Below are 18,597 nucleotides of genomic sequence, written 5' to 3'. Positions count from 1 at the left end.
AAACTATGAGATCATGACCTGAGCCAAAGTCGGACGTCTAACAAATTGAGCCACCCAGGCTCCCTTAAGGAGATATTTTCAAATGCAGCCCAAACTATATGTATGTATGAGAGAATTCATTTTATCTTTATAACATCAAAACAATGAAAAAAGTGTAGTACTAAGTGTTACAAATACACTGGGTGCCTGGGTGGCTCAGTCAGTTAAGTGTCCAACTCTTGATTGTGGCTCATGTCATGATCTCACCATTAGTGAGTTCAGTTCCGAGTCAGGATCCACACTGACAGCACAGAGTCTGCTTGGGATCCTCTTTCTCCCTCTTTCTCTGCCCCTGCCCTGCTTGTGCTTATTCCCCCTCTCCCTACCTCCCCCTCTCTTTCTCTCAAACTTTAAAAAAGAGGAAAAAAAAGAAGAGATGGTTTATCCTTAACAGTAAAATTAACAGGCTTTGTTGAACAACCTAGATCTGTATGTGGTTAACTCTTTTCATTGCCTGTCCAATGGATATTTTAAAAGTATTGTATTGGCGTATGATTTGCCCTGAGATTGAGCCACTGGAGTGGTTTAGAATGAGAGTCATAGCAATTAGAATTGCTCCCAAGATGCTCCCTGTTTACCAGATCAGAATGAGCAAGGTACCTTTAAGATCTCTGCTTCAAAGGGTGTGCGTTAAGGCACGTCATGCCTCAGAGTCCGCTCTTTCTCATTTGTCCTGCTCCAGAGATTAAATATGCCATGATGTGCAGTGTGTGCTTTATTTGCACCCTTGCCTCTCCATTTCTGATTTGATGTGGGTCTCTATTTTTTCCACTTTCTGACTAGCTTGGGTTTCTTTATTCAACCCACTCGGGTTTCTTTATTCAACCATCTTGAACTCCTTTCTGGCTGATGGCCTTTCACCTGGTTCTGCTTTAGCACTTCTCCACTGCCTTAAGAACTGTCATGGGTTAGTCCCTGGCATCTCACACCTGTACCGTGGGAAGAGCAGTCTGCCTACTCTTCCATCCTAAAGCTGGCTACATTATGGGAGGCTTTCAGTAGAATTGGGTTTGGGTGTGCATTTGCTGCCCCTTTCTGGTCTTTAGCAACTATAGCTGGCAGCTGCTGATAAATAACCTTTCCACTCTGATAGGTGGTAACACTTGTGGGTGAAAATGCTTATTCTGATGTTTTGCATTAGATCACATCTTGTCATGGTTATAGATAATGTATAGCCTGAATAGTGCTAGGCCAATACACCTTTCCACTATGTAGCTTCATCTTATTAGGTCCTTTCAGCTGGTTTTGGTGGAGGGAGGGAAACGTTTAGGGAGGAGGGTGAGCAGAGCTAACTTGAGGAAAGTTTGAAATTCTTTTTGGTCTCCTTGTTCTTCTTTTATTATCCATTCTGCTTTTTGTGTCTCATTTCTTCTTGGGAATTTGCCTATTGAGAAACACACTGGAATTACCACTGCTATGAAATATCACATATCATTAATTTGGAACCTACTGAGTGCTTGCCATATGCTAGAACCCTTGCCAGAGTCAGTGAGACTTAGTCCTTGGCTTCAAGGAGTTCTCTGTCGAATGCCCAGAAGACTCAAGTGAATACGTATTTGCATAGCCAAATGATTAATGCTATGTTAGAGCACAGAATAGAGGCCACTAATTCAGCAGTAGTGGTTGGGATTGGAGTGAGGTTACAATCAGGAGACTTGGCAGTGGATGTGATGACAGCACAACCCTATTCCTGACAGTGTTAACAGTGGGAAACTGCCTCTTCATTATAAAGGTCATGGACTCCCAACAGGAAGGCCATTCTCTACCCAACACCTTCTTTGGCAGGTCCCAAAAGTGTTTACCATTTTTTTTCCCTCTGATATTTTTTCTTTACGTGAGTGGTTCTTCAGCATCTGGACAAGTGATTTTTAATCTGCAGCTCTTGAATCATGCGTTTGAACACCTTAAAATAAGAGATGCCTCTCCTTTTTTGTGTGTTCTCTACTAGCCAACATTCTCCAAATATGGACATCAGTGACAACAAACAAAAGAGAAATGGGACCTGCTCTTGAGGAGTTTACAGTTTCATGGGGGAAAGAGACATTTAGTAAATACTGGAAGGTATTGTGAAAAAAGTGTCAAAGAAAGACCATAGCCTCAGAGTCAGCTCTCCTATAAAGGTCCTTCAGATAATCATCTTGTTTAGATAAGTCTGTGATGTCTTAGAAATGCAAAATTTAGAACCAAATGAAATTTTATATTTACTGTTTGGCAGACTGTTTGTCACTTTTGTATAATTTATTTATGGTTATTGTTTATGCTGTGTGCTAGAAAGTGTATTTTCAGCAGTAGAACCCTTCATATTCACAAGATTAGAAGTTAGTTTTCTAGAAGCAGTTTGTGAGTTTCAGTATGAGATCTTCCTTACATGTATCCTACGATTATATTGTTCCTCCTTTGTAAAAAGTAAGGAAAAGAGAGCCTGGTTGACTTGGTTGGTTAAGTGTCGGACGACTCTTGATTTCAGTTCAGGCCATGATCTCAACAGGTTGTGAGATCGAGCCTAGAGTAGGGCTCTGCACTAACAGCACAGAGACTGCTTGGGATTCTCTCTCTCTCTCTCTCTCTCTCTCCCTCCCCCTCTCTCTCCCCCTCTCTCTCCCTCTCCCTCTCTCCCTCTGCCTCTCTCCCTTTCCCTCTCTCCCTCTTTCCCTCCCTCTGCCTCTCTGTCTGTGTCTCTCTCTCAAAATTAATAAACTTAAAAAAAAAAAAATAAGGAAAAGACAGGCACCTGGCTGGCTCAGTTGGTGGAGCATGTGACTCTTGATCTCAGGGTTGTGAGTTTGAGCCCCACGTTGGGTGTAGAGATTACTTAATAAAATCTTTATTGAAAAATTTTTTTTAATGTTTATTTTTGAGAGAGAGATAGAGCACAAGCAGGGAAGCGGGAGAGAGAGAGAGAGAGAGAGAGAGAGAGAGAGAGAAGGAGGGAGAGGGAGAGGGAGGAAGAGAGAGGGAGAGAGACACATAATCCGAAACAGGCTCCAGGCTCTGAGCTGACAGCACAGAGCCCGACTCAGGGCTTGAAATCAGGATCAACGAGATCATGACCTGAGCCGAAGTTGAATGTCCAACCGACTGAGGCATCCAGGTGCCCCCAAAATAAAATCTTTAAAAAAATAATAAGGGAAAGACTGCAACTCTGACAAGAAATTTAATTCCAAGTTCAGTTGGCTAACCAGCAAATTCTACCAAACAATTAAAGAATTAATCTGTAACCTCAGTCTTACAGAAACTACAGAGTAGAGAAAGAGAAAACATTCCCCGATTCATTTCTTTTTTTAAAAAATGTTTTTATTTATTTGAGAGAGAGAGCGTGTGCATGCAGGGGAAGGGCAGAGAGAGAGAGAGAGGGAGAGAATCTCAAGCAGGCTCCACTGCTGCTAGCAGAGTCTGACCCAGGGCTCAGTCCTGTGAACCGTGAGATCATGGCCTGAGCAGAGACCCAGAGTTGGGCGCTTAACTGACTGAGTCATCCAAGCATCCCATCCCCAATTAATTTCTATCTTATCTTATCTTATCTTATCTTATCTTATCAAGAGAGAACAAGCAGGAGAGAGAGACAGAGGATCTGAAATAGGCTCTGTGCTGACAGCAGAGAGCCTAGTGTGGGGCTTGAAGTCATAAACCAGGAGATTGTGACCTGAGCAAAAGTCAGACACTTAACCAGCTGAGCCACCCTGGTGCCCCCCCGCTCCCCCCCCCCCCATTAATTTCTAAGGCTAGCATAATCTTTGTAAAAAAACTTGATGAGGACATTATAAAAATGGAAAATAACAGCTAATTTCATATAAGAGCACAGATGTTGGGGCACCTGGGGGCTTAGTCTGTTAAGCATCTGACCCTTGATTTTGGCTCAGTTTGTGATCTCACCGTCATGGGATCAAGCTCTACATGGATCGAGGAGCCTGCTCGGGATTCTCCCTCTGCCCCTCCCCTGCTTGCGTGCTCTCTCTCTCTCTCTCAAAAATAAATAAACATTTAAAAAAATTTTTAAAATATTTCTCTCCTCCTCTCTCCCTCAGAACAAAACATAGATGTAAAAATCCTAATCAACATGTTAGCAAAACAAATCCAACAATATATAATAAGGGTAATAAATAAGACAGGATTTTATTAGGAATGCAAAATTGGTTTAATATCCAAAACCAGTCAGTGTCAGGGCACCTGGGTGGCTCAGTAGGTTAAGTGCCTGACTCTAGACTTTGACTCAGGTCATGATCTCGAGGTTCATGAGTTTGAGCCCTGGACTCTCCATACTGGCAGTGTGGAGCCTCTTGGGATTCTCTCTGTCTGTCTCTGTTTCTCTGCCCTCTTCAGCTCACTCTCTCTCTCTCTCAAAGTAAATAAACTTCAAAAAATGTATCTTTACAACAACAACAACAACAAAACAAATCCAGTGAATATAGTTCATATATTTTTTAAAAAAATTTTTTTTAATGTTTATTTTTGAGAGAGAGAGACTGTGAGCGGAGGAGGGGCAGAGAGAAAGGGAAACACAGAATCTGAAGCAGGCTCCAGGCTCTGAGCGGTCAGCACAGAGTCCGATGTGGGGCTCCATCTCACTAATCATGAGATCATGTCCTGAGCTGAAGTCGGACACTTAACCGGCTGAGCCACCCAAGTGCCCCGATGTAATTCACATATTAACAGAAAAATTATATGATTACCTCATGCAGGAAATTTTGATAAAATTAAACATCCCTTTATAATAAACTTTTAACAATTTAGAAATAAAAGAGAACTCTTTTAATTGCTATAGGGATCTGCAAAAACCTACTGCAAACATCATACTTAGTGGTGAAATGTTGGAAGTTTTCTAGTTTGGGAATTAGATAAAAATGCCTATTCTCATTGTTTCTATTTAGCACTGTACTAGAGGTCCTAGCCAGTGCAGTAAGACAAGACAAAAGGAAAAATGTATTTGAAAAAAAGAAATTGAATGGTCATTATTTTCTGCCAACAGGATTATATATATAGAAAATTCAAAAAGATTATGCTAAACTATTAGAATTAATTATATGTAATTATATATTATAGCTATATAATTATATAATATACATGTATATAATTATATCATATTTTTAGAAGTAGTAATTATATACAAAACCTGGAATAAATCAAAGAACAAAAATATGTAAGACTTGTACAGAAAATATAAAGCATTATTGAAAATATTTTATTATTTTATTATTTTAAAAAAATGTTTATTTTTGAGAGACAGAGCACGAGCAGGGGAGGGACAGAGAGAGAGGGAGCCACAGAATTAGAAGCAGGATCCAGGTTCTGAGCCGTCAGCACAGAGCCCTACCTAGGGCTTGAACCCATGAACCGTGAGATCATGACCTGAGCTGAAGTCAGACGCTTAACTGACTGAGCCTCGGTATAGTTTTATTTTAAAAGTGAGGGGACTTAAATTACTTGAGTACTTCAGGAAGAAGTTTTTAGCAGTCATTCAGTTTTTTCCTATGTTGTAAAAATTGATTTTAAAGAGCAATTTTGGAGTCAGAAGTCTCAAAAAGCTCTTGCTGCAATCAATTACTTTGTCTACAAGTGCTGTGCTATCCCTAGCCACATGTGGCTATTTAAACTGATTCTGATCGATTCATTAGATACACTAGCCTCATTTTGAGTGCTCAGTAGCCACATGTGGCCTTCTTTTGGATGGTGCAGATATTGGCCATATCTATCACAGAAAGTTGTATTGGACACCCTTCCAAGAAGGCTTTGTACCTTTTTGAACAGACACCAAATAAAATTTTAGGAAGACTGGGGTTGAGCAATTGCTCTCTTACAATTTACCACCTGCCACATTAGTAGGTCAAAAGTGGCCCAGTTTAAAGCCTATCCCACTGATTGGGTGTTTATTAGAAAGATACTAGATTTTCTGGTGAAGAAAACTAGAGAAAAAGTTACAGTACAAATATCAAACTATCCAACCTTGACTTGTGGGATTACTGTTTACATCTGGGCAGACTTCTTGGGTTAAGCCCTAGGGGCCCAGGTAGCTAAGATCATAACCATGAGAAGATTTCTTGTGGAGTTTGCCTCACAAAGGATTGGCTGAGGTCCAGGGGGATTCACAGGAGCTTTAAAGGGTGGAAACCCTGGAGGACTGTAATTGATTTTTGCTGCTGGAATTTAGCACTTGAGGAATCTGGCTTTTAAGATTAGAGAGTTCTCAAATGGTAATTTCCCTTCCGTTTCCCATTTTTTTTCTTTTTTTCCTCCTATCATCACAGAGCCAATATCCAAGTATACAAGAAAAGCGGTTTCAAGAGGGTCTGGATTATGTAAGGAAGCTTGTGCAGCTGAGGTTCTGCTGGAAGATCTGTAATGCTAGATGAGTCTACAGCAGTAGACTGGGAATTGTGAGTGACTCACAAGTTAGGAACAGATTGCATTGGATGCATCTAAAGGTGTGGATGGGATTTATGACTCTTGTTATGAAATGAAGAAAAAAAAAAAACTTTACAGTTTGGATGTAATCATTTCCAGACTGCCTGCTTTGGAAGACTGACAGTGTTGGGGAGGAAGAGTCAGCTAGGTAACAGGACTACATAATGGGGGTATGGGGCTGCGGGAGGGGATGTGTTTATTGGAGCCTGTTATATCCTTCTAGCTTCTCTTTGTCCAGGAATTGTAAAAGCTTGTGATTTATTGCTGGAACTTTAATTCAGAGTTGCTAAGCACTTGCTGTTGTATTTCAGGCTGTAGGTTTGGACCATGGGGTTACAGAACCAGTGCTCAGTCAGACATGGGAGATAAATGTACACAAATAATTACCATATAGTGTTAATCATAGGTAGAAATTCAGAGGATCCTGGAACATCAGTTTAGTCTGATTCCTTAATTTTCTGCTAGAGGCAGCTGAGGCCCAGAGCAGGAAGGAGACTGGTGGAGGGTAACTCTAGAAGAACTAGAACCTGAGTTTTGTTTTTTTGGGTTTTTTTTTGGTTGGGTTTTTTTTTTTTTTTTTTTTTTTTTTTTACTGATTGGACTACCCTAAAATGTGATCACCATCCTTGAAGGCATCATCTAATTCCTATCTGCTTAAAGACCACTTCTTGCATGATGTCCCCTTGACAGCCCTCCTCGCCTCCAATACTACTTGACTGTCCTTTTCTTGAATTTATTGTGCTTTTATGGAATATATTTCTTCCCTTTTAGATCCTGAAGGTGATCAGGACAAGCACCATGTCGGCTGTGGTCTTTGTACCTCTTCATTTCCCATCCTTAGCAGCGTCTGAATAACTGTCAGGTTTAAAGTTTCCAACCTGCTTGCTTCTTTGTGAGATACCTTGGTCTAATCACCTCCTTTTGCATCAATAAAAATTCCACTTCTCGGGTCACATGAATACATATTTCGAATTGAGTGAGGTCAGTTACTGTTTGCTCAGTTCTGGAGGAGGGAGGAGGCAGGGACCAGCAGCCATACTGTAGAGTGAGAAGATGTGTACGTTTTGAGAGACAGGGCCGACCCCAGGGTCGCGTTCGGTAGCTTGGGCCTTGCTGAGCGCGCGGCTAGAGATGCGGGCTGGGCCGGGCTGCGCAGGGACGCCGTGCGACGGGCTCTGTTGCCGGAACTAGTCCCAGTCGCGCGCCCGGACGCGCGCAGTGCCGCCCCGCCCCCTCCCCCGCGGGGTGGAAACAAAGGGGGCTCGGCGCGCGGAGTCGAGCCTTGGGGGAAAGGGGCGGAGCGTCTGGCGGTTTCGCGCTTTGGGCTCGCTAGGTTCGTTCCTGTAAGGGGACTGGGTGGAGAGGAGGGCGGCGACCCAAACCAGAGAAGTGGGAGTGCCGCGTGCTCGCGCATCCTGCGGCCTGGCGGTGAGGGGCGTCGCCTGCGCGCGCAGCGGAGGGTAGTGCGCCGGCGCGCGGCACGCCGTGCTCGTGAGCACCGAGGTGGGGTGCGGCGGGCGGGACGGTGTCGCGGCCCCGGCAATTAGGGCCCGGGGGCCGGGAGGATGGAGCCCCCGAGGCGTTAGCCGACTCTGTCAGCTCCGAGCGTGCAGCTGCTTCCTGGCGCGGCCCGTGTGATGGTGCCGGGAGGAAGGAAGCGCCGTGACAGCGCCTCGGTCGGATCCCGGGTTCCGGGGGTGAGGAGGCCCGGGGACGGCGGAGCTGGCGAGCTGGCCGCTGGCTGGGCGAGCGGTCACAATAGGAGGCGGCGGCCCAGCGCGGAGCCGCGGGAGCAGCCCCGCAGGGCGGAGCTTCCCCTCGCAGGTACTGGCCGCCCGGCCGTTGGTTCCCGCGTGAGGGCGGGCCGGGCCCGAGCCGTAGGCCGTAGGGAGCCTGCGGGGCCGTTCCCGGCAACCAGGAGGAGGTGTGGTTGCCCGGTGCTTGGCGGGCGCGGCCGGGCGGCCCGGCGCTCTTTGTTCCCGTGGCGGCGGCGAGGAGGTGTGGGTGCAGCCAACGGGAGCGCCGGCCCGCCGCCGCCTGGCAGATGGCCTCGCTCCCTCCCGTTTTGCCGAGGCGCAGGTGAAATGATGTCACCCAGGAGAACGCGGAACCCGTTCGGAAGGGTCCTTTCGCGTCCTTCTGCCGCTGCGGGTTTCTGGACAGGCTGCGTTTTGTTCTCAGGGGATGGAAGTTCTTTCAGGGCTGAAGAATGAGAGAGGTTGGTTTTGAACCAGGAATTTTCCAAATTATCGAGGGCCAAAGAAAATAAAGTTTTTGTTTGCGTTGTGTAGGACTTGTAAAAGACACAGCTTTTTCTTTGTGCCACAAAAGTTGGGTATGCTAATTCTTCCACCATAAATAGAAATGAACACTTCAACGTATATCATTGCTGGCATCATATGAATTGCCTTCTCTTACGTGGCACACTTTGAAAATTTAAGTGTATGCAACTCAAACACAATTGGTTTGTTACTTTAAAATTGCAAGCCTTTTGGGATCTTGTTTGGCCTTGATTACAGGTACTATTGTTAATATTTCAATTCCTTTAAATAGGAAGCAGCCCTGGTAACTGGGCTCCAATTAAAAACCAATCCATTCTCCGTTTTTGTATAATCAAAACTTAATAAAAATCTAAGGACAGTTGGGATGAAAGTAAAATTGTCTTCGGAAAACACTGGCCATACGAATAGATGGGACTTATATAGAAGTAACAATACAGACCAAATTTTGTATATATATTTTTTATTTTTTATAAATATATAAAAATGTATATAGTATATAAATATATATAAATATAAATAAATATATTTGTATATAATTTATATATTGGGACATACTTGCAGTCAGAATATGAAATTACTAACTGGATTTTTAAATGAGAATTGTATCTCTTCACACACTCTTCTTTCTCCAGTTCTTGCTAGTTTGTAAACTTATTGGCATAATATGTTTCACTTTTTGAAAGCATACTAAACCTTAAATCATTTCATTACATGAGTTCAGTTTTAAGCTGATTTCTTTAATTTTTCTGTAAGACTTATCTCTAAGAGATTTGGTAGACTTTAGAGGCTATAGTTAAAAAAATTTCGCCACAAACTGGCCATGTGGGCCCCAGGGCCTCATCTGTAAAATATGAAAGTTGGATTTAAACGTTGGCTATGGTCCCTCCACCTCTGATATCTTCTGTGATTCTAGAAGGTAATTTCTGTTTCTGTACTTGTCGAGGTTTATATACTCATTCTGTTTTTATCGCTGAACTGAAGGTTGCAAATATTAATCTGAGTAAATGTTCAGAATTTACTAGAGCGACCTGACTTTTGAGGAAGGTGGATATAAGATGGCATAATTAGACATAACTGAATCTGTTAGCATCATAATGTGGAGTGTAGGTCTATTGTCTCTCTGCCAACAGCTTTGGATGAACCTTTTAGTTACATTACCAGACTATTTGTGCTCATTTTTACTTTATTTCAAGGTTGTGGTGGGAAGTATGGGTGAGAAATCCTCAAAAATCTCAAATGATTGGTCTGTATGGAAAGTTCATTGGTCAAGATTATCTTTGTCTTCTACTTCCAGTCTGTTACATCTATTTCTCTGTTTGTGCTGTCCCAGTCCCAGCTTTGTTTAGCCACCTTCAGTTTGTAATTCACTATGCTGGTTTGTGGGTAGTGTCAGGGTCTACTAAATAGTTTTGGTTATTTTCCTTTTAACTACATATATCGGACCTGTGTTTTCACTTCTGTTTTACTTTGGTTAACTCATAGCTTGTTTTATTTTTCTCTGGAGGGAACATAAAGATTGTAAACACATTTGAATGTAGTTTTGGTCTACTTCATTCAGCAAATGTCAAATTCTTCAAGTGACTACCTTGTCTGGAGGAGATCAAGCAAATGCTTCAACTCTGTATAGTAAATTAACAAGTGAGAATTTGAGCAAAAAGAGGAAGAGGGGCCATCTACACAGTCTCGTTTTTCCTCACATCCTGTATCTTGTTCCTTTTTTAAGGATGTCAGCACCTTCTCACTCTATGTTAGAGGGGCCCTATTTAGTTCCTCTTGAATTGCCCCTCACTAGACTGAGTCTTGGAGGGCAAGAATAATTTTTCCCCATGTATTCACAGCATGTAGCACATAGTAGGCCTGCTATAAATATTTGAATTAATTATGAATTTTATTTAAGAATTACAGTGATCCTATACACACTTTTTTTCAAATAGTTATGTATTTACATACATAAATTTTTTGTATTGATTTGGACTGGTCATGGTCTGGATACTTTCCAAATCTATGTAATTCTTAGAAATCTTGAAGAGGCACTTTAGAACAGTGCTCTAAGAGGTTACCAGCCTAAATAAAATTATTTTAGATGTACTTCCTTGCTGGGAGAATAATCCTTGGGCAGACAAATCTGGATGTGGAAGGAAAAGAAAATAACTTTTTTTTAAAGTTTATTTATTTATTTAGAGAGAGCACACACTCACGTGAGTGGGGAAGGGGAGAAAGAGAGGGAGAGAATATCCCAAGCAGGTTCTGCACTGTCATCACAGAGCCTGATACAGGGCTCGAACTCACAAACTGTGAGATCATGACCTGATAATCTAGACCAAGAGTCAGATGCTTAACCGACTGAGACACCAGACACCCCAGAAAAGAACTTTTATTTAAAATAATATGTAGCTCAAAAAAAAAATGTAACTCTTATTTTCCCTAACCTTTATGAACGCCTTCTCAAAAGATGTAATGGTTAGAGACCTCCTTAGTTGCATGTACATCCACCCTCTTCCGAGTAACTTATGGGACTGTGGGGGTAGGGAAAGAATGGTGGAGCCTTTCAGCTATTTTCAGTAACCCTGGTTCTGTTGTGCTCCCAGAAAGACATGAACCCAGTTTGTTGTTTGCCTTAACTCAAGAATAAAAATAATAGTTTTAAAAAATGATTGCCCCAGGGGTGCCTGGGTGCCTCAGTCAGTTAAGCATCCAACTCCGTTTCAGCTGAGGTCATGATCTCATGAGAATGTGAGAACAAGCCCAGCATGACTCTGCATTGACACACAGTGTGGAGCCTGCTTGGGATTTTTTCTCTCCCTCTCTCTCTGCCGCTCCCCTGCTCCTGCCCTTGCTCGCTCGCTTGCTCTCCCCCCAACCCCATAAACAAACATTAAAAAAAAAAAAAGAGAGATTGCTTCAGTGCTAAATAGCAGTGATCTTTCCCTCAGTAGGTAGTAGCAGTCCTTGAATGGTCTAAAGTCTGTGTAATAGACCAGCAAGCATATAGACCATTATTTTATTTAGCAAATACTTATTTGTTAAACATTTAGGTTACTTCTAGTTCCCTTTTAAATTGTTGCTGTACTGTGATGAACATGTGTATGCATGTGGTTTTTCCCATATTTTGGGGTATTCCCATATTTTAGATTATAACCTGGGAATTTATCAGATGAAAGATTACTGATTCAGACTGTTCAAATAGTTGATAAAATCTACCTGATTACTTTCCAGGATATTAACATTTGCCATCATGGCAGCTGTGAGAATATGTGGATTTTTAGATAACTTGGATTCGACTTTTTCATTTTTAAGGTATCCAGTCTTGGACTTAGAGGAAGGAGTAAAAGACTTGGTGGGGTCAACATTAAGCACTTGACTTTTTATTGTTTGTTTTGGTTCTTTTCTTCTTCTTCTATTAGGCTGTGATTTGAGTCCTTTTGACCAGGTGGTATGCTGTTAGTAACAATGAACAGTTTTTTTTTGTTTTGTTTTGTTTTTTTTCTGGAGAGTAATGTAGCTGTTTTGGAGAAGACTGTTTGGGCCTTTGAGCAATTTATTTTGAAGAAAGTAGATTATTTTAATGCTGGCCTAGAAGTCCTGTACCTGAATATCCTCTACCACACCTTTATAAGAAAAATGTAAATGAATGAAGAAGGAAGCTGTCATCAGAGGTGATTTTGGAAGAAGCAAGTTATGGGACAATATCTGGACCTAAGTCCTATGTTATCTTTAGCATCATAACTGGTAACAATTACACCGTTCAAGACAGATGTTAAATTGTGGGTTATATTATCCCACAGGGAAAGGCCACATTAAAGATGGCCTAAAATAGTGTTGTATTAGTGCTTAAAAGGTTAAACTGTTTTCTGTGACTTTTCTGAAACAGGTGCTTTCTTAGTTATGCTGGGTAAATTAGTTATATAGTTACATGTAAACAAACATTAAAGATGAGAAGTATAGGGAGTTGCAGATTAATCAGGTCTCAGGGATGTTTTCTTGGCAGGACTTTTTAAACATAGGTTGCATCCTGAGAGAAGATTGAGTTACTGTATCTTTGTAATGTTCAACAGTTGCCAGACTAGAGAAAAACAGAATTGTATCTGCTTCCAGATACAGTACTTACACCGTAAGTAATTTTGAATGAGGAAGGTATAGGGAAGTAGTGGAAGGTTACGTCAGAAACAATTTACAAGGAAACATTTACTTTTTGAATACTTAAAATAACTTTAAATAGACTTTATGAAATAGTTTTTTACTAATTAGATTATAAAGACGATGTTACTTTTAAAATCCTTAAATTACAAGGTGTTTTAGTGGATTGAGCATGAACTTTAGAGCCAGATAGACTTAGCTTCAAATTATGGCTCTGCGGCTTTAAGCAAGTCGGTTAACCCTAACTTGCAGTGTGTAAAGATCAGAGAGCCCCAGTTCAGTTCCTAGCATGAAGTTAGCTATTACCAGATTGAAGTTTTAAAAACTGCTATATTGCTTAGATTAAAAAAAAAGTCATAATTTGTATCTTTCATCAAATTAATACAGCTAAAATTCTGGACAAGAAACTTTCTTCAGGTATACAACACTTTCAATTTGACACATATATGTCATGTTAGTTTTCTATTGTATATAACAAATTACCTCACATTTAGTAGTTTAAAACACAAATCTATTATCTCATGGTGTACATGGGTCAGGAATCATGGGTTAGCTGCAGGGCCCTCTGTTCAGAGTCTTACTTGGCTGGTGCCATGATGTCATCAGAGGTTTGATATCCTCTCCGAAGCTCAGTGGCTGTTGGTTCAGTACGGCTCTTGTCATTGTAGGACTGAAGTCCCCCCATTTTCTTGTTAGCAGTCAACTGGTGAACGATTCAGCTCCTAGAGGGTGCCCTCCTGTCTGCCACATTGCCCTCTTCATATGCCTTCTGGCAACATAGCAGTTGTCTGCAGGTTTGGAGGAGAATCTCTTTTGAAGAGTTCTTCTTTTAAGAGCTTTCTCTAACTCCGGCCTGCCTTGATTAATTTAAAATCAACTGACTTGGGATCTTAATTCACTTGAAAATCCCTTCACTTCTGTGAAGGGGTTCATATCATTAGATTATATAATTTAACCTAACCATGGAAATGAAATCCACACTATTTACAGTCCTGCCTACACACCATGGAGTAATGGATTGTATAGGAGATGTGTACCAGAGGTGGGAATCTTGGAGGCCTTCCTTCGTAAGAATTCTGCCTCACGTGGACATACAAAATAATTGTGTGTGATTTTATCTTATCCAATGGGTGCACCTGGTTTCATGCCCATCTTATTTGGTCCTGGATCTATATAAACTACAGCATTTGAATATACCTTTTCTCCATTATATTGTTTGTTCTCCCTCTTTATAGGCATGGAGCTTCTGACCAAAGAAAATTGTCATAGGTAGAAGAGGAATATGCTTGAAAATTATTTACTTATGACCACAAGGGTCAGGGTTGGCCAGTTTCTTGTTTGGTTGGTTGGTTGGTTTTATACTTGTATAGGACTGAAATCTTAAGTTTTCAAAGAAACAGAGAATTAAGGAGAGGAAACCTGACCCTCTGATTTCTGTTGACCAAGCTAGCTACTTGTACTAGCAGTCTATAAGAGTGCTACTCATGCAGACTGCTTTAGGGATGACAGTTGAAGGCAAGTGAGCTTATTAAAACACTCTTCAAAGGTACCTTGCAAACTATAAGCTTAAGAAGATTGCAAAAAGAATATGAAACTTAAAGGAACAGACTGTTTTGAGAAGAGAATGTCTTTAAAGTGGTGAAATCCTTAGATTGAGGAGTCAGGAATGTGAAATACACTTCTTTCTATGAAATCTTTTATAGGTCTTCAGATAAACTCAAGGCTCCTACCTCTATTCTAATTTTTGCCCGTATTGCATTTAATACATTATCCTATAGTTGGCTGCTTTGCATCCTTTTTTTTTTTTTTAACTGCAGTAAGCTCCTTGAGGGTGGGATCCATGTTTTATCTTCTTTCCTAACAACTCTTGACTTGGGGAGGCAGTCATAAATATTCCTTGATTCAGCACTTCATACCTCATCATAGTGGTAAAGAGTATTGGCACATTCATGTTTGTGGTGCGGAGACAAGTTTTAGCTCATGTCAAAACATTTTAGTAGTAGTAGTAGTAGTAGTAGCAGCAGCAGCAGTAGCAGTAGCAGTAGCAGTAGTGAATTGTAAAGTTAGTGCCTTCAAGTGATACACTTTTACTCCTAGGAAGGTGTTTGGAAGCACTTTTAGTCTTACGAACAGGCCTGGTTATCTGTTTACCAGGCTCATAGCAAACCAGAACAAAAAATGGGCTAAGGAAGGTTATTATAGAAGTATTATTAATATAATTAGCATGCTACTTCATGCTCTGTCTCTGCCTTCCTCTCTGGTTACTTCTGTACTGGCTAGCCATACTGAACATTCTGCATTTTCTTGACAACACTGCTGTCTTTTGCCAGTTACCTCTCCGTAGCACCCAGTGCCTAGCAGTATCATAGAAAGATGATACTCTGTATATTGTACGGTGATTTGCTTTTGTTTCTTTTTCATAGCATATACTTTTTGGAGGTAGGAAACCATGTGTATCTTCTTGGTTTAGTGCCTGTCACAGAATAGACATTTATATGTAAGGGAAGAATGAGGCAGTGAAACTGAAAACCAGACACGTGGTCTGAAGCACATGGTCTTCTTCAATGTAGGGATAAGCACATTCACAAACCTTAACTTCCAAAGGTGGTTCACTCCACAGCACAGTGGAACAAGTGATGCTCATGATGTCCACAGTTAAAAATGCTGCAGATTTGAGCATATTTACATATGATGAAGGGAATTAAGCTACAATCAAGCCAAGCATTTAAAACATGCAGTCATTTGCTTTGGGTCTTGTGATCATATCCTTTATTCTTAGGAAGGTTGCTAGGTTTGTGTTGAATAGAGCTGAGGTGTCTGCAGACTCTTCTTTTGTATACCTATGGTCACTATAGAAGTTTTGCTGCAAGTGTTCTGAAATCTCTCGTCTTCTTTGCATGATCATATAGGAGGTTAATTAAAAAATAGAATGAAAAAATATTAATCTTAGTCCAGATGGACACTAATCTTTCTATACTTAAGATACATGATTTTATGTCAGGTTTTCTTAACATGAAGTCTTATCTGTCCTTTAGGGTTTTAGAATCAATACCAAGAGAAAAGCTATTAATAGGTGTTATACGGGAAACACAGGAAAGGTTTTGCATTTTTGAACAGTGCTGTTTTGCCTTTTAAAAAAAGTTTTTTTTAAGAGAGATCCATTGCCAGAGGCAACCTTTGCCATCCTTATATTTGTTTTGATGTTTAAGATTAATTTTTAATTTCTTTCCAATCTCTGCTAACACAAATATTTAGAAAACCCAGACTGTCCTTCATAGACATGATTCTCCACATTGGTGCGGCTAGCCATGAACTATCCTTTTCTTCTCCCTCTTTTTCCCAGATATCTCCCGGGGCCAATTCAGCACCTCTACCTGGCCATCCTAACAAGGTGATTTGTGAAAGGGTGAAACTTCAGAGCCTGTTCCCTCTCCTCCCAAGTGATCAGAATACTACCGTTCAAGAGGATGCTCACTTCAAAGCTTTCTTCCAGGTTCTTATATATTTACCCTTTCCCTACATAGGGCTGAAAGTCACCGATACATTTTAGGTTGTTTTTAGGAAGGCTTGAAACAAAATTCTCAATATCTTCTTCTTATTTTCTATTGTATGTGGGAATAAGTATTCTTCTTAGAGGCCTTCTTCAATATAACTTAGCCAGCTTTTCTGAAGAATGTGTGTCTTCTCTTGAGCTGCTGTTTATTGTTTGACCACTTAATATTCTTTTTTTTTTTTTTTTTAATCTTTTGGTATCAATCACTTGTGCTAATAGGCCACATTCTATAGGAAAATAGAAGATATTACAGATATGTGAAATTGTGTAGGAATGGAAAAATGGAAGCATGCAAGATATTTTTTAAAGCCATTACTACTTATTTGTTTATTGCCTAGAGTTTGATAGTGATGTAAATTTCAGAAAGAAAACATGTTTCCGTACCTTCTATCACTTTTGAACCTGTGGATAAAATATGATTAAAATTTTTGTTATATGTAAAATGAAAATAAATTAAGGCAAGGACTATCATTAGTTTATTGACAAGATTGCTAGGATGTGCTCAAATAAATTACTGGCTACTAAATTTCCAATCCATTACTGCTAGAGAAGCATGTTTTATAATGGAAGTCAGTATTTTTATTACCAAATGGAAACTAGTTGTAGAATTGCTTCTGCGTTTTAGGGTTGTGGGCCAAGGTATGTATTTGTATATGTGTATATAAATCTGAGGTAGTGAGAATCGCTAATCAAAACTTGGATTTTGGATAGAGCCATTTTTCTGTTTGTGTGGAAGTGGTAGGTTGGAGCTTAGGACTAGTTCTGAAAGAGAAATGCTTGTGTGATACATTAAATTGAAGATATGAAATTTCTGAGAATAGCTTTGTAGGTGATCCAGGGCTCTGCAATCTGATATTCCTTGGAATTTGTGCCAGGTTCTCTGCTTTGCATGTATTGTCTCCTTTGTTTTTAATCCTCCTAACAACACACCAGTCGTGGATGATTTTCTAGATGAAGAAATAGGCTCAGAAAAACTCTGAGATGCCCTGTTACATAGCTAGTTATTGGCAGAGCAGAGACTTAAATTCACCTTTTGCTATTTCTTGTCTCTACTACAGCAATACCACCTGTAGAAATCAACAAGTATTTCTGTAAACACAACACAGTATGTTAAGAGACATAGCTATCTGTATTGAATTAAATGGCATATTGACTACTGTTCTTGATACAGTTGGTCTGCAGTAGCTTGATATTTAGTAGCAAACCAGTATAGCTAAGGAAGAAATTGACTTAGTACCTTCCCTACTGCCACCACTAAACAATTATATGACACTTAATTTGTTTTCTAGACTTCTTTGTGTCTCTAGGCATTAAGTCAGTATTAACTTTAAACTCAAGGAGTTGCTGGCAAATGGAGTAAATTTAAACACGTTTTAAAAATGAAACAAAAAAGAGCCAGTTCCATTTGAGTGTTGCAGAAAGGTGAAAGATATTATTGTTAAATTTTTATTTATATCTCTAAACTTAAATCTTTTTTCTAACTTTAAAACAAGGCCCTCAGTATACTTGGCTCCCAGGGAACTCTGCCCACTTTTTGGCCTACCATTGTTCTGCATGAAGCAAAGTAAATCCTTCTCATATCCCCTTTGAGATACTGTCAGAGACCTTCAACTAATTCTGATAATAAAATTGGGTGTGATTTCTTGTTCCAGTTTTGCTTTTCTCAACCCTAGAATATTTAGTTTCCATGTGAAAAGGAGAAATCTCCCCATTTCTTATTCTCAGAGTTATTCTTTTAATGTGTTATGTTTTCTTGGCTTTCCCCCAAGTTCCTTCCCTCCTAGCTTTTTTACTTTTCCTTCCCTTTGGAACACTCCATTTTAAACAGACTCACCTACCTCTTACATTTTTTTCTTAAAGTATCCTTATCTTAGCTGAAACTAGTCTCTTTTTGGAGGACATCATTTTCCCTGCAGCCTTGTGTGGGAGTAAAAAAGAACTGTTGATTTTTCCTACTCCATACATGGGGATTGAGTATGTATCTAGTAAGTGGGATGGTCATAGAGGACATAGAAGTGTTTGATATTTTCCTGGGTCTTTGTTTCCAACCACCAGTTGTCTTTTAAGAAACATCTCATCCTGTTTTGGGCTATATTTGTTTTTCATCTCCACTCTTTAGCAGTTTTGTCACTGTCCTTGTTTATTAAAAACTTTTGTGTTTTGCTCCTTTTTTACTTGCTTGTTTTA

At 40.3% G+C, this 18,597-nt stretch overlaps 1 protein-coding gene across 6 annotated transcripts in view; it reads left to right on the top strand.

Moving 5' to 3' along the window:
* Nucleotides 1-18,597, top strand: part of RNF38 (ring finger protein 38) — a 128,879-nt gene that overhangs the window by 71,537 nt on the left and 38,745 nt on the right. For 3 of the 6 annotated variants that reach the window (XM_060609316.3, XM_060609310.3, XM_060609314.3), the window contains one exon: nucleotides 16,201-16,350. The exons of 1 other annotated variant lie outside the window; for it this stretch is intronic. In XM_060609316.3, the coding sequence (XP_060465299.2) occupies nucleotides 16,201-16,350 (150 nt within the window). Of the gene's footprint in view, nucleotides 1-8,276; nucleotides 8,657-16,200; nucleotides 16,351-18,597 lie in introns of those variants that run through there. 2 more of the 6 variants (XM_060609313.3, XM_060609311.3) reach the window with 2 other exon arrangements.

This window comes from Panthera onca, chromosome D4, assembly GCF_046562875.1.
Source record: "Panthera onca isolate mPanOnc1 chromosome D4, mPanOnc1 haplotype 2, whole genome shotgun sequence".
Taxonomy (NCBI): Eukaryota; Metazoa; Chordata; class Mammalia; order Carnivora; family Felidae; genus Panthera; species Panthera onca.
This window is presented reverse-complemented; position numbering and strand designations above follow the sequence as displayed.